This window comes from Cynoglossus semilaevis, chromosome 1 (assembly GCF_000523025.1).
Source record: "Cynoglossus semilaevis isolate Cse_v1.0 chromosome 1, Cse_v1.0, whole genome shotgun sequence".
Taxonomy (NCBI): Eukaryota; Metazoa; Chordata; class Actinopteri; order Pleuronectiformes; family Cynoglossidae; genus Cynoglossus; species Cynoglossus semilaevis.
The window spans coordinates 32,479,276-32,495,289 of record NC_024307.1 but is presented as its reverse complement, the minus strand read 5'-3'; the positions used below and the strand labels follow the sequence as shown (position 1 = coordinate 32,495,289).

Below are 16,014 nucleotides of genomic sequence, written 5' to 3'. Positions count from 1 at the left end.
TGCAAGGAGTCAGAAGAAAGTATAGAGCTGCTACTCAGGCCTGTAATTGGCCCCACATAATGTGCAGCGAGGGCAAAAGCCACTGATGGAGGTTAATGGTGTAACATGGTGTTCAAGTTGCTCAGGTCTGTGTCAACCTACTTCAGACTGTCTGTTACGAAACCACCATTACCTCCCTGACTAAATTATAAGTACATTAATTATTGCAGGTCTAGAGTTCACTTTAAAGGGATGAGGTCTATTTTATAAGTTATGGGAGGTTACGCCAAACTTCACCTCGGAAAAGATGTTGTGTCTCATTTTTCTCTGGTCCCAAAAAAAACAAACAAACAAACAAGAACAACAATGACTATATATATATATACACTCACCGGCCACTTTATTAGGTACACCTGTCCAACTGCTCGTTAACACTTAATTTCTAATCAGCCAATCACATGGCGGCAACTCAGTGCATTTAGGCATGCAGACATGGTCAAGACAATCTCCTGCAGTTCAAACCGAGCATCAGTATGGGGAAGAAAGGTGATTTGAGTGACTTTGAACGTGGCATGGTTGTTGGTGCCAGAAGGGCTGGTCTGAGTATTTCAGAAACTGCTGATCTACTGGGATTTTCACGCACAACCATCTCTAAAGTCCTTATGTGTCCTTGTGTTCTGGTGTGAAAAACAACCTTACCAGAATTCTACAAATAAGGAAATATACTCTGTAGAGTGACGGTTACCTAGAGAGAGAGAGAGTATAACCATCTTTGAATGAAAACACTGTTGTCTCCTCCTCTCTCTCTCCCTCTCCCTCTCTCTCTCTCTTTGAGTGTTTTATGACGTAAAAACAGTGCCCCTCTAAATGTTACATGGTGAATGAGTGTTGAAAACATGGTACTGCACTTTGTTACACATAAACATTTCAAATATGTAGAGATTAACATTACAAATTTAGAGAAAACCAATTTTGTTCATGAAATTATATTAAAAACAAATTGTCCTACCCCTGTTATTTTCTGCAGTAAGAATGACCACCATCTGGATTTGATTCTTAATAAAGTATATAAAATAAATTGTAAATCAATTCTGCATATCACTAGAGCCTCAGACACACATAAACATTTCAGTCAAGTGATTTTTTTTTTTTTTTCTTCATCTTACTTTGCGGACCCACATGGGCATCATGTGAGTGTTGGGGGAGCGGTGATGCAGGTTGAGCACAACCACGCTGAGGATGACAGAGAACGTGACCAGGATCATAGTGAACATGATGTAGTTGACAATTATAGGGACGCCCAGGGAAGTTTCTGGAATCTTGTCAGCCAGCAGTAGCAAGAAGACAGTCAAGGTTAGCAGCACGTTGATGGACAGACCCATTTTTTCACCTGATAGCATCAAACAAATGAAAAATAAATGCAATTAGCATTCACTGCATTTTGAGGTCCAAGGTCTGATGACATAAGACTGAAAAAAACCTTTGTACCTATATACATAACCACCGTTTTAATTCTATTTAACACAAGGATTGCTGAAAATCTGAGTGACACCTGCTGCTGCCCATCATTGCAAGACTGCAACAAAACTGATGCAGCTAAGCAGATGATTCAACATCCAGGTTCGGTTCCCTAACACATTAATCCAATATAATGTTGCGCATAACATTTTTTGATCACACGCCAAAATGTTTTTTTGACGTTATGGTTATGCAGACATGTCTGCAGAATGTGCAAGAATGGAAACCTTGAGATGTCCTACAAGTCGAATTTACAAAAGATGAACGATGAAAAAAGCACAGGGCTTGGACAGGAAATTGGAGACACACACACACATGCTCTGCTCTACATGCTAATGATTGTCGCTAAAAAACCTGAGCTCAAGGACAGACGCACCTCAGCTTTCACAACGCTCTCTGAGGAAAAAATATGGAGCGGGCCAACCATGAAACTCAAATCTGTTAGCGTTGCTGTTAGCGCTTCGGAGTAGGAATTGTGCTATTTACAGCTAAAAGGGTATAGTCTGATTTTCTCTACACAAATTTCTTAAGTAAATATTTCTTTTTGACTATTAGATATTTAAAATACAGCCAGATACATATAGTAAATACAGTAAAATATTAAAACCTCAGATTTGTACCATACTGCAGTATTAGGGCCTTTAAATCTTCTTGGGATAATTCGCTTAAGTAGCATTAATATGCATTAGTTCTCTGTCCACATCTGAACATTAATTACTATAAGTCATTAATCTTTTCAAAAAGGGACACATTCAAGGTTACTTGCAGTAGTGTGGCGTTGTTTCCACCTGCAATCTATGATACTGAACCTGGTAATTATTATTCTTTTAATAAAGCAGTATGTATTAAAATTCACAATTTCCATTTTTATATTATTTTTAAAAGGTATATATAATAATCCAATAAGATTAAAAAAAAATAATACATTATTTCACTGACTAACTTATTCAATATCTATCAATATCATCCACTGGCCAAATCCGGCCCACTGACCCATCCAATATGGCCAGCAACTGGATTCCAAAATAAATAATAATGAAATAATAATGTAATACAAAAATGTGATTATATTGATTTTTTTTTGGGGGTGTCTGGCCCTCCGACAAATATAGTTGGTGACCCCTGTTTTATATGATAAGCGTACGCATAGTAAGTCTGTGTAGGTACTGTATGTGCATTGTTGTGTACATTATCACAGTGGCCATTTTTTTATTTGCTTACCTGCATCGGGTGGGAGGTAAAAGTTGAAGATTGCAATGATGGTGATGAGGATACAGGGGAGGATGATGTTCAGGACGTAGTAGAGAGGTTTTCTTTCAATCACTAGGAAGAAAACCATGTCCTCATAATTGTCCTCACTGACGACCTTTCTGCTGGCCTTGTGTTTGATGATCCACTCGCCACCCTCTGCAGAAACATTCACAGTCAGGGATGAAAACATGGCGATGCTCTCGTTAACGACCTACCGTAGGCTGAGGAGCCTGAATGTAAAGATCGTCCTCACCGCTGTAAGATTCGTCTATTATAATCTCCCGTATTTCCTTGCCCCTGGAGTCCAGTGCATGCTGGAGGTCGATCTCCGTTGAGTCGTAAGTGTAAGAGCGGAACTTCATGCTGCAGTTCTGCCAGTCGAAAGGGAAATATGCCACCTATACAGAGATATTCAAATATATATATAAAGAAGAACAGGAGTAAACGTATACCAAGAGATGTGTTCATGTGTAACTTTGCATGTTGCAATACCTGTACACCACAGGAACTGCAGTACTGTGCAGGGGGAGTCCAGGTGACTTTCCCATTACTGTACACCTGGACGTGGACATGTAGGGCCACGTCAAACACGCCATCGTTACTGCAGAGATTAAGATGATGTATTATATCATGTGGTTGCAATAATGTCCATTTGCAGGCATATTGGAGGTTTTGCCTATAGTTTCCTGTATTTATATGGACGGAGATGAAACAGATTGCAATGGATTTTTTTTTCTCTTTGTGCTGTAATTGTATCACATCACAATAAATGATCACAACTAAATTTTTCGTGATCATTTTTCTGGTTCTTCACCGATTATAGCCTGACTTCTTTGATGGACATTTATATTTCATTTATCAAATTAAATATACTTAAATATAAAATGCACATCAGCTTCAGCGAAAAACTACTGAGGATATTCGGCCGTCCACTGTCCACTGTACACAAGACCTACATTAATTTGTAAATATTTTGTGATGACGCTGCATCCTCCCAGGTTGTTGCACTCTTACTCAACCTTCCTCTTGTCTTTGTTGTGCACAGAAGACGACAGACAGGGTACATCTGTGGTCAGAGCGAACAGCATCTCATTATGCACGTCTCGTATGCATGATTATTGCACTTGCATTTTGCTCTTACTGCTCTCTTACTACGGCCGACGACTACATCAACGTTTGGCGGCAAGCCTGTTCTGCAGTACAGCACTAAAACATTTTAATTGACATAGATGAAATGGAGGGGCTCTATACATTTCACATGACAGTTCTAAGTGCAGCATCGGAGCCGGGTGCAAAAAAGAGTCATTTGGGCTCACAGCGCTGTACACAAAAACGACATCAAGTCAATTAGACACAGATTGAGTCATCTGTCAGGTGCTGTGCTGGGATCTAACAGCTCTGCACAAACAGTTTTGACACCTGCATTTTACACGTCGGCTCTACTTAAATCCTGGGTATGTGCTGCCGATTAAATGACAGGAAATGATTCTACATTTATGTGAAGTTGTTGTCTGTTTGTATGCTACTGAGTATAGGCTTCTGAATTGTATGTACAGTAGCTGAACATTGTCATTACATCAAATGCTGTGGTATCTATAGCTACGTTTTAACCCTCTTTTTTTTACTCTAGTATATTTCTTATTTTACCTGTTGAAATAAAAACGGCTTGAACTGCAAACGCGAATTGGCTGTGCCTAGACCAGGGGTGTCAAACATACGGCCCACGGGCCAAATTATGGTCTGCTAGGGGGTTCAACCTGGCCAGCTTGTTGAATTTTGAAAATGAAAAAAGAAATTCATAAACAGTTCATTTGTTCTTGTGGTTTGAGATTAATTTAATTAAATATGAAGATTTTTTTAAATAAACTACTATGTATTTATTTACATGAAAACAAAGAAAAACATGCACTTAATGTTATTAGTAGGTAATTATGTTATAATTTTATTTGACATCTTATCAAGTTATATGTGGCCCATGAACCAAAATGAGTATAGCACGACTGGCCTAGACTAATGAAAGCTGCACAGCCTCACTGCTCTTCTCCACAGATGTCAACCTATTTCTACTGCCTCAATTGTTTACATAAAACAGCTCAGTGTAATGTTTCACTGTCCTAGATTATCAACTGTACTTAGCATTTGGGTCGTACGTGACAGTGGTCCAGTGTATCACTGTCCTAGATTATCAACTGTACATTTGGGTCGTACGTGACAGTGGTCCAGCAGTCGCGTACGAGTCAAGCAAATATCCGATACTCACACAGTGTTAGGTGGAGATATCCATTGCAAGAAGCGTGTTTTTGGCAGATTTTGAACCATCTATTTACTGTAGTTGTTCAACTGACTACTTCAAGAGTAGCAGATACTACTGATGACATAAATATGTGTAACACAACCCTGACAAAGTCTAGTCACTTACCCTTTAAAGTAAAACGGACATACAAGTGTGTAAATGAAACACTGAACAGCAAGAGATGCTGACCCTCCCCGTGCCCTGTCACACCAGCATGTAAAGTGCTGGAGTAGCGGTGGAAAAGTGCAGACGTAGTCATGACCAGTTGATCTTGGGGGCGATGGGGCGTTGAAAGCTTTAATGCAGTTTTTACAGTGGAGTGCAGACTTGTCTTTGACATCACATCCTCTTACAACCATAACAATAAATACTTTTAAGAACTGATGGTGACCTTGAGTGGAAGTGTAAGCCACAGGATCTAGGTAATTTTCCCAATGAGAAAAGGTGAGACGTAACCACGTAACCAGTAGCAGTGCAGGTCTACAGTGTTTGAGATCGGCAACAACTGTGACTCAATACAGTACTTATTTTATATTATTATTAGTAGTAGTATTATTTCAGTTATTAATCAAGACCTACACATTGGGTTTCCTATGAAGGTGATTTGTTTATAGTTGTCCTGGAAAACGTATTTTAGCCTGAATTACGGCAGCATTACAGTCTCATGCAAGACAAGCTCTTATGAATGGCTAAGGCCTCCTGCATGCAAAATGATCCAGGAGATGGATCTCCACTTTACACGGCACTTATACTATACTTATACTTAAGTATTACTTGCAATTTGGGTTTGTTTTGCTATTAATCCTTTGTGTACCTATTTTATATACTTCTGTCCTGATGAGGTCTTACTTATTGATGAGGACTATGTCTGGCAACCAAATCTTCCCAGAGGGAATACGTAACACCTCAATCCCGTCGTACTCCTTAGGTTTCCATGACAAACGATAATCTGTCCATTCCTGTATGAAACAAAAATAAAATATATGACACGCGTTCATATTTACAAAAGAAGACAATGAGCTTAACATGGATTAGACGTGACATAGGGATTCTCAAAGTCTGGAGCTTGGGCCACCTGTAGACCACAGAGCCAGCCAGATGGTCCGATATATCATATTTTATGTCATGAATTTAAAAAAAAAATGAGTTTTTTTTTTTTAATGCTTAAAGAGACTTTGGTATTTTAGATGCACTTGACACTAAAAAAAATTAAGTTTTTTTTTTAAAGAGGCTTTGGTATTTTAGATGCACTTGACACTTAGAGGATGGGAGAAAAGAGTGCTACTATTCATGACAGCAACTAAAAGTCAACCGGTACACAAGTTTTTGTGTATCTCAACATGAACATGCTCAGCTATGGAAGAAAACTGTCTCCCAAGCCACGCTACACCCATGGCATGGCACCTTGTGGGCTGAAGGTGTCACTGGTAAAAAGTTCTAGAGAGACTGGAGTCATGGTGGTAACTGAAGTTCCCAACTAACTGTGGAGGGATTCATAGTGAGGAGCTCCTATATCAGCTGTTCTTACATTTATCTTGTAAGTTGCTAGAGCAGGTGTTGGCAATGGGTCCTAAAATTTGACAGGGGCTAAAATGCTTTGAGCCTTTTCCACGACATCTATTGGGGAAATGTGGGCATTGCAGGGAAAAGGCTGAAAGGTAATTATAATATAAATTATTGACATAATTTGGACGTCTCCGGCCCCGAGGTCGTGGTTTGTCCATATCTGTCCTAGAACATTTCCATTTTGGTTGTTTATGCCTGAACATGAAACATTAGATTAAAAAGTTATTCATGTGAAAAAGTGGGTTCATCAAATTTTATTTACCACCTGGATTTTTGACGATCACAAGGCCGCTGAGAAATAGTTTTGAGGACCCCCTGAATAGTGTTTGGTTGTACAGTAGCTCTGTATGACCGCATTTTCCCCATCATGCATTGGGGAAATCATATTCACTTTGCAGCTCTAAAGAGATGTTGTAAAAAGTGTGTGATAATATGAACTCACCAGATTCATAACTACAACAGTGCTCATTTCTTCATTCTTCATGTTCTGTAAGTACATTGATACAGGAGGTTAGGTGTTCTTATTCGACTTCTCTGGAACAGAAGCAACTGAATGGAAACATTTTTAGAGCTGCCCGTAGATTCTCACATCACAGCGTACAAGGCAGAAAATCAAGACACGAATCCAGGTGAAACAGCTGATGGCTGACAAAGCTAGCTGCTAGTCGGGCTTTGAACGTACATCCATCTGAAACTGTCTTGGTGTTTCCCAGCTGCGGAGCTGCTATTTAAAACACTGAGGAATGTTCACAGAGACAGCTGGGATTGAAGCAAAGGGAGTGTGGGGGAGTAGGGCTGGTGCAATTAACTCGGACCCTCTCTGTCTCTCACGTAAAAATATGTCTGCGAGTATGAGAGAGACAAAAAACAAATGCTCATCTAATCACTGACCTTTTACTTACTTCCTGTGAAAAGGACGGTGCATCCAAGTAGATCAGTTTTCAAGATCATCGTTGCAAATAACTTAGAGACCCACGTGACTTCCTCACTGGAGTGTGACTGACCTTGAACAGAGCGTTCATACTGTAGCTGTGTTTGTGTATGTGTGTGTGTGTGACCCATAGGCTAAGTGTGGGTACAACAAGTACAAGTCTTTGGCCCAACAGCTGAGAGTTTAAGGGATTTATCATGGACAACATGTTGCTAGCCTTTTTTTTATATGCCCGTTATTATTTTTCTTTTCCGCCATCAGTGAAAGTTGAGGTTGAAGTTTTGCGGCGCATGTTTCTGTCAGTATACTTTCATCCTTTGGTTGTCGACAGCTGGTACAATTCCCCAGTATGAACTAATGGAAGTACAGCTGCGCGCATAAGGATCATGACTCTTTGTGTCATTAGACTCAGCGGGGCGTAAAGCACTAAACTATAAGCCAGATGCTTTCTCAGATATGCTCACAGTTTTTATTAAAAAAAAGAAACATATACAGGTACTGTCATGCAGAACTGTTGAATGTGCCTCAGGGGAAGCAGCGGTAGTAGAAGTCTGGTGATAAACATACAAACAGACATACAGTATCTGTGTGTGAGAGAGGCTCTGGATTTTTCAAGCACAAATTTGTAATCAAAATTGATTAGTTAGGTTACTCAGTGACTTTTTTTTAAACTAAGGTTTAAAAAATAAAAAATAAAAAAGTGGCCATGTCATAGGTGTTTCTCAAAGTAAGGGGTGTCCCTTATCCAGTGGACCTGGAGTTATAGTTGGGGGAGCGTATACTAATGTTTTTTGTAGTCTTATCTACGAATGGGAGTCACTGCAGAAACCAGGAGAAAAGGGAAACACTGCCGATTTCTTTTGTTGTGATGTTTCCGAAAGAGTATTTGAATTAAGTATCAGTATGGATACTGTTACCAATACTGGTATACATACATCCCTATTTATTAATCATTTGGATTCACCTAATTCACCTGTTATCACACTGCTCCACTAGTCTGTATTGAAGATTTAGATTCAAATTGTCTAACTCTATTATTAAATATAATTTTTTAATTAAAAAAGCTACAAAGAAAGTCAACAGAACCCCCCTAAGAAAATTCTCTGATTTTCATTGACCAACGACATTGCAGTATAAACTTACAGTATATCTCTCATTTATATCCCATTCAGTTTTAAAAGATCTCATGATAACTAGAATCATTTATTCACACATTTCAGTTTGTAAACTGTAAATAACAGTTGTTTTCCGATACTCACCAGTCCGACAAAAGATGACAGGATCATACCCACACGGACCACGACCCTGTCCTGAGGGGTGGGTGCTGGTCTGACCTTCAGGTTGTATTTCTGGAAAATCTTCTTCATCAGAGTATTCTCCATTTCTGTGGCACCTGAGGCACATATTGAGAAAAAGTGTCAGATGTTCAAATGATATACTGATTGTATTCACCGTGTTCCTCATCCTCTGCTGGTGTGTTCTAACCATTTATTCTCAGGGGAAGGAAACTAGCTGTGCTTTTGTCCAACCGCAGGTAGAACAGCAGTCTACATCCTAGCCGAGACAGAAGGTGACTTCTGTGTGTGTGTGTGTGTAGTTTTCATGTTTGGTTTTGTGTTTTCTCTTGGTACATTGGTTTCCTCTATCAGTGTGAAAATTTGGATTTGGCACCTTGAATAGACCACAGGTTTGAATAATTAAATAATGGGTTTACTTAATAGTTCCTAAAACTTTTTATTTACAGTTATAACTTCAAAAACCACTGGACTTTATTTAATACACCAACTGAATTAAAAAGCTGTTCTCATTTAACAAAGGAAATAAAATTACAAAGCAGTGCAGTTTTCTTCACTATAGCACAAATGAGGAGGACATTGATGTATTTACTTTTCTGATGAAGCCCCCAGCTTTACCTGAGACGTCAAATATTAAATTGAAAATATTTAAACAATTTAAATCACACAAATTTGGTCAAACTGATTTGTTTGGATAACATACCTCGAGCAGAGCCATGTGAACAAGTCATGTGAATCTACATGTTAAAAGCAAACACTAAAAACTTCCACCTTAAAAAATGATCCAGAAAACGCAGGAATGATCAACACATCTACACGTTCTAAACACACATATTTAATGTTTTTTTTTAACATATATATAATAGAAGGATATGCAGTCAGACATTACTGTAATATGTAATTAGTACCCACAACAAAAAGTGAAATGAATAACTGAATAAGTCAACTTTATGAGCTGAAAAACCTGATTTCTTTTTATTTAAGCCCAGCCAATTTTCAAATGTGTTACAAAACCTGATATGTTTCTAATGTTTTAAAGCATCCTCTGTGTGAAAAGGTAAATCACATTTTATCTGAGAAGGGACAAGTCAGCAATAGACAAAACTTACAGCAAAAGTAGTGATTATCATAGTGTCCATCTGTCTCTGATTGATCACAAACTGATCAAATTACTATGGATGAGTACAGCTTACTGTGTGCAACGGGAACGTTCACACTCTAGATCACAGGTGTCAAACTTATTTTGGTTCAGGGGCCACATATGGCCTAAATAGCTGTGGAGTGGGATGGACCAGTACAATCTTAACATAATTACCTTAAACAACAATAAGTACATGTTTATTCCCTGTTTGTGCATTTTTCTTCCACTTAAAAATGTGTCAAGTGGGCCGAAATTAACACCCTAGCAGACCAGTTTTGGCCCGCGGGCCGTATGTTTGACGCCCCTGCTCTAGATTGTTCACACTGAAATCTGATGGTGATCATATAACTATAATATGAAAAACATGCAACATAATATATCTTAATTAAAAAATTGCAAGCGAGCATTAGCACGTGCAGTATATGCCTGACTTGTCAAAGCAAGCCTTTTATTTATTTATTTATTTTTTTGGATATTAGTGAAAATAGTTTACGGACAGTTTTCTGTCTAACACTCATCCTTTGTGAGAGGACAGAGTCCTTCTGTCTAATTGTTTGTAAGCAAACTACCAGCCTTCAACCAATTTTAGACATAATTCCTGCTTTATTTCCCACCATTTTCTCCTCTGCATTGGAAGGTTAGAGGCATTAATAATCAGCAGCTCTGGTGACGCAGCATTCATCACGTTTGGCACAGCTCTGGCCCCAGCAGGATCTGACCTGACAGGAATAAATGACAACGATCACCCAGCGAGGCAACCCCATTAGCTCGGCACAAGGATGCACGGCTGTTGGTGTGTCAGAGAGGGGGGGGTGGATGTGAAGTCTGGAAAAATTAGCATTTTCATCTTCCTGGCTGGTTCAGATGACTAGGTAAATGGGTCAAATTTGAGCACATTACTGCAGTGATCAGAGTTTGATGAAAGCTAGTGGTGTACAAGGGAATTTGTATTGTTTTAGGCAGTGCCTTTTGCTGTCACCCTGAGAGCACATTTACTGTATGTGATCTTAGCTGCCTGAAAACCATAGTCATTTCTTTTTCTCTTTTGGTTTGGTCATAAAATAAGCACCCTTAATTTCTAGAGTAATTCTGACATCAGCAGCTGACATTAATGTTTGTTCTAGTAGCTGACTGACAGGTCCCTATCTTACCGTAATATATTATGGCAATGGCAAAACCTGGCAAGGTGATAGTCTACATCCATCCATCCATCCATCCATTCATACATCCACCCATCAGTCATTTATACCATCCATCTCTGCATCCACACCAATCCATCCATCCATCCATCCATCCATCCATCCATCCCTCATAACTAATGAAATATTTATGATGGTCCTGGAGTTAAAATTTCATTGTTTACACTGAGTAATCTGTGTACCAGGCTCCAGTTAAAGGACTAATCTGTGTACCAGGCTCCAGTTAAAGGAGTATGTGATGGTGATATTCCTTTGTTTTTGCCACAGAGGGAAGCACTGTACTGTATATGCAATTCGAGGAGTTACAAAAAAATTAAAAATTAATGAAGTTGGCTGTCTTTCTGTCGAGGAGTTACATGGAAATTAATGAAGTTGGCTGTCTTTCTGTGTATGTGGCCAAAATCTGGCCCACCGAACCGTCTGATCTGGCACACAACTGGATTCCAAAACGTCAAATAATACTGTTGGACAAAAATGTGATTTTTATTTCTTAACATTTGAGTGTACGGCCCCAAAGGTGTCTGTCAATGAAAAAAATCTGAGCCTTCAACAAATATAGTCGGTGACCCCTGATATAGTCCCTTAACTTAAAGGCTAATGTTAGCAGCTATGGTTCACTGAAGCCACATTGCTTGCTTTTGTATAAAGTCTATTTTATTTTACTAAAATATAAATGTTAATATTGGTAATCCCCCACAAATAGATTCATAAAATGTATTCTAGTAATTTGGTTGTAGCAATAACTGCTATATTGTTTTTTTTTTTGTTAAAGAACTTGTTTTAAAGTTAAGCTACTGTAACGTTAGCCTTGAAGTATGCATATGCCGATATAGATGCAATACATGTGCATAAAACTTGATGTCTGTATGAATCAAAGTCTTTATAGACAGTTCTATAGGGTAATATTTTATTGATTTTTGTTTAAGCTTTTTCACAAGCTTTAGCTCCTGATGAAATATACATATATGCAAGTACATTTAGATGACGTTATTACAGACAGTTCCACACTACACTACCAAGTATTGTAGTGAATTTCAGGATCAACTCAAGTAGAACTTACTTCTTTACAGCTGTATAGTTTAACCACAATGTAGAAGTCGCTACATTTTATATTTTAGAAGTATTTCTGGATGTTTTCAGGCTGAAAACTGCGGTTTTGTTGAACAGTTTCTGCTGGAGGTCTGTACATGTGCATGACGTGAATGTGCACTAAATCCCGGCGAAGTATTACATGACTACTATAGCTCTATAATAGGATATGGGTATGTTGTGTCAACTGGTCGCTTACCTCCAAGTGTGCTCAGGGTGCATAGGAAACATGTCAGCAAGAGTAGATCTCGACTTGTCATTGTCTCTTATCCAAGAAATATGTGTCCGTGTGCTCCACCAACTTCTTGTTATGACTCTTTCTCTTCTTTCTTTTCGTCCTGAAAGTCTTCAGCGTGGGTTTGGGTTTAGTCAGTTGGACTGTTGTTGTCTGTCAGTCAGGCCGGCCAGGCCAACTGCTGTCTCCTCCAATTACCCCCACAGAGGAGGGGTGTGTGTGTGTGTGTGTGTGTGTGTGTGTGTGTGTGTGTATGCGTGTCACTATTTACCCCCTTGTCCTCTGTTTCTCTGAGCCAGTGGCATAGAAAGATATGACAATGCCCCCCCCCCATGTAACACTCATGTAACACATGAATATATTTCTATATATCATGTAGATATGTATATATGCACTATTTGATGCAAGACTGATACCCCGTACAACCCTCCAGAGCCCCCCCCGTCTCCCGTACAGCGCTACTGCTCTGAGGTTTTGTGTGTACTTTCAAGGTGGGTTAATAAGAAAAAGAGCAAATCAAATATTACATTGACATTTTATAAACTATTTAAATCAAATCAAACAGATTTGGTCAAACTGGTTTGTTTGGATAACATACCTCAAGCCGATTACCCAGCTGTGATTTGAATCCTAGATCTTTAAGTGTCAATCAAAATGGCAAAGGTTTGGTCCACAGGATCGTGGTGACTGTTGATCAGAAACTGCTTTGTTAAGTTAGTTAAAAAAGAAAAAATAGTATTTTGTAATTGGTCTGCTACTGTGAAACTATATGAAGCGGTGGCTTAAGTGTGGACAGAAAAAAAACGCACAGTAGTCAAACTGTCTGACTGAACACACACAGGAAATACTCGAGGTACTTCATTATATGTGCTTCATTTGTGATATTGCTGTGTAGGATTTTCTCCAAATCCCCCCCCAAAAATACCATCTTCAAAAAGCAGACGTGGACAAAAGAAACAGAGAAACGGCCTCTCTGACAGTTTAACGCTAAGCTAGTGTAAATTGCAAGTGACTGTTGTTTAGCCGCAGCTAATGTCTTCAAACAGCTCAATCATCCTCTTTGTACCCACCCACCCTCCTCACCTCCCTTCCCTTTCTCTCTTTCTTTACTGTCTCCAACACACACATGCAGTGAGCGTTCACACCAGTGTAATTTATGATCCACTGTCACTGACTTTTGGCCTGTCGCCAATTTAATTACCATAGGAGCTAACTATTAAAGGCTAACAGCCAGTGTCAGGCCACACATCACAGTCAGGAGGGAGTGTATAAAGCTTCTGTTGGCACTGTCTCCTTCTATTCAGTGAGCTGTCTTGAAGCAACTGTAATCAATTATTGTTGAATATGACACGTATGTATAGCCAACGTATTACAAGCTGTAATACTTACATTTCACAATGGGAAGAAGGTCCAAGTTCCAATTTTAATTTCTAGTAAAATAAAATTATCGATTTGATCTGATTTTAAAGACTGAGAATCGGCCAGATATTAATTAGTCCTATTCGATTTTTAAAGTTGTTTTTAACTGTAATGGTAACTAGACATTAAAGCATACTTAAGACTGTTGTGACAATAGACTGGCCATCATTATGTGGCAGCTTCCGCAAATGATGCTTGGAATTGTTCCCATCCAGCCAGGAGTAGTTAAAGTTGAACAATAAAGCCCCGGTTCCCAGTCAGCATTCATCTGACAGGGAATCGTAAACAGAAAATCATTCCCTAATGGATCTGGCTTTTCGCAATTGAGTTTTCGATCTAAAAAAAAGTTTCATGGCTAAGCTAAAATTGGATTTATCTGACTGTCAGAAAATCTCTGTGACTATTTCTCATGTAAGTTTGAAAAGAAAGAAAAGAAAAAAAAAGACTAAATTTATAACTATGGCACCATTAGATATTCATATTCAATTTTCAAAATCAGATTTAAATGTTTGTTTGTTTGGTGTTTTTTTAATCACAAATAATTTTCAACAGTCACTATTGATTTTTTCTTTTTTCAAATATAATTTCTTATAGAAAGTTGACATGATCTACATCTAAAACATTCAGGCAGTCTTAAAAGAGGTGAAAAAGTTTATTAAAAGGTGTCGTGATGTAAATAATACTCTGCTGGATGAGCCTCTCTGAGTTATGACAGTCATAAACTCTGACAAGTCTCTCAATACCGGCCCAAGTTTATGTGTGGGTTACGACAGCTATCTCATTTTGACTACCACTCCGTGGATGCACAGTTGTAACAGATGCACGATGATCTCTGCACACTTACTCTTTCATAAATCAGTGTGCACCGGTGTTGAACGTTCAGCCTCAATCGTGCACTTTTTTTTTCCCAAAACAGCTTTGCTACTCACAAGTGTGATTGTGACGTAGGGCGGAATAAAACTCTCCGGAGACCAGTGCAGTACAATCATACAAATATATTAGTTTGATTTATTCAATTATATCCAATAATACGCCTCTGTTGACTTTGTGTAAGTTATTATAGAAATAAATAGACAAGATTTGGGGATAATACAGGGTAGGGGACTGGGTTGAGGGGTTAGAGAGTAAATATTAGGTAAAGACTGTTTTCTCTGCAAGTGTCCAGTAAATGATTGGTGCATGCATGCTAGTAACTCCACTGATCCTTTGTCCTGTGACCCAACCCAGGAGTTTCAAACTGCTCTGCAGTCGCTCTCCGCTCCATTCTCCTGCGACCCGTTGAGATTTGATTGGCGATTGGTTGTTGTGTTGTTCCACCTTGCTAACAACAGAGGGAGATATTGCACCCCAGGTATATTTGCATGGATACATTTATATATATTTATGTATAGATATATTTTTTGCCCCATTTGAATATAAAAATAGTGTCATTGTGGCTTTGATAGCTGGAAGACTGAAGCACTCTTTGTATTTGGAAGACCAAGAGGAAAGGAAAGACGATTATGGGGGTTTTCCTTTAAAATCTTTTCCGATACGTTGAATCGTCCATGCAGTAAAAAGCGAATAAAAAGTCCAAAAGAAAAAAAAAAACATCAACGAAGGATCACAGATTCACACGCGCACACAGGTAGAAGGTGAGTCTGTGTGTGTGTGTTTGGGTGAGAGACAGGTGATAAAATGAGCAGTCCACACGGCTGCGGCTCAGCTAATTAAAATCCTTTAAATAAATCAAAGCTCGGAGGTCAGACGGTCAGATGAGTTCTGGGGATCATGAAGAAAAAGTGTCACGCCCATTAGTCCTTTCCTTTTTTTTTTCTTTTTTTTTTCACACCGCATGACAGCAAACGTAAACAGGGATATGATTTTCCAACAGCAAACAAACGGACTAATGATGATTTTCAAAAAATAGGAGGGGGGGGGGCATCATAATGAGAACCATTGATTAGATTTCTTCATATCATTTCATTACACATCACAGTACTTCAACCCAAACACAGTCCATATTTTGTTAAATAAAGTACACTTGAAAAGGACGTACAGTAAGTAAATGCATTGTTTAAGCATAGTTTACAGTGTCAAGTCACCAGCAGAGCTCTGG

General features: G+C 38.8%; 1 protein-coding gene across 1 annotated transcript in view; it reads right to left on the bottom strand.

Moving 5' to 3' along the window:
• chrnb1 (cholinergic receptor, nicotinic, beta 1 (muscle)) overlaps positions 1-12,910 on the bottom strand; it is a 22,391-nt gene extending 9,481 nt beyond the window's left edge. The window contains exons 1-8 of the mRNA XM_008327667.3: positions 12,462-12,910; positions 8,798-8,931; positions 7,050-7,094; positions 5,891-6,000; positions 3,241-3,349; positions 3,002-3,146; positions 2,719-2,904; positions 1,146-1,369 (exon numbers count right to left, since the gene is read on the bottom strand). Of these exons, the coding sequence (XP_008325889.1) occupies positions 1,146-1,369; positions 2,719-2,904; positions 3,002-3,146; positions 3,241-3,349; positions 5,891-6,000; positions 7,050-7,094; positions 8,798-8,931; positions 12,462-12,522 (1,014 nt within the window). The 5' untranslated portion in view covers positions 12,523-12,910. The remainder of the gene's footprint in view (positions 1-1,145; positions 1,370-2,718; positions 2,905-3,001; positions 3,147-3,240; positions 3,350-5,890; positions 6,001-7,049; positions 7,095-8,797; positions 8,932-12,461) is intronic.
• Between the last annotated feature and the right edge of the window lie 3,104 nt (positions 12,911-16,014).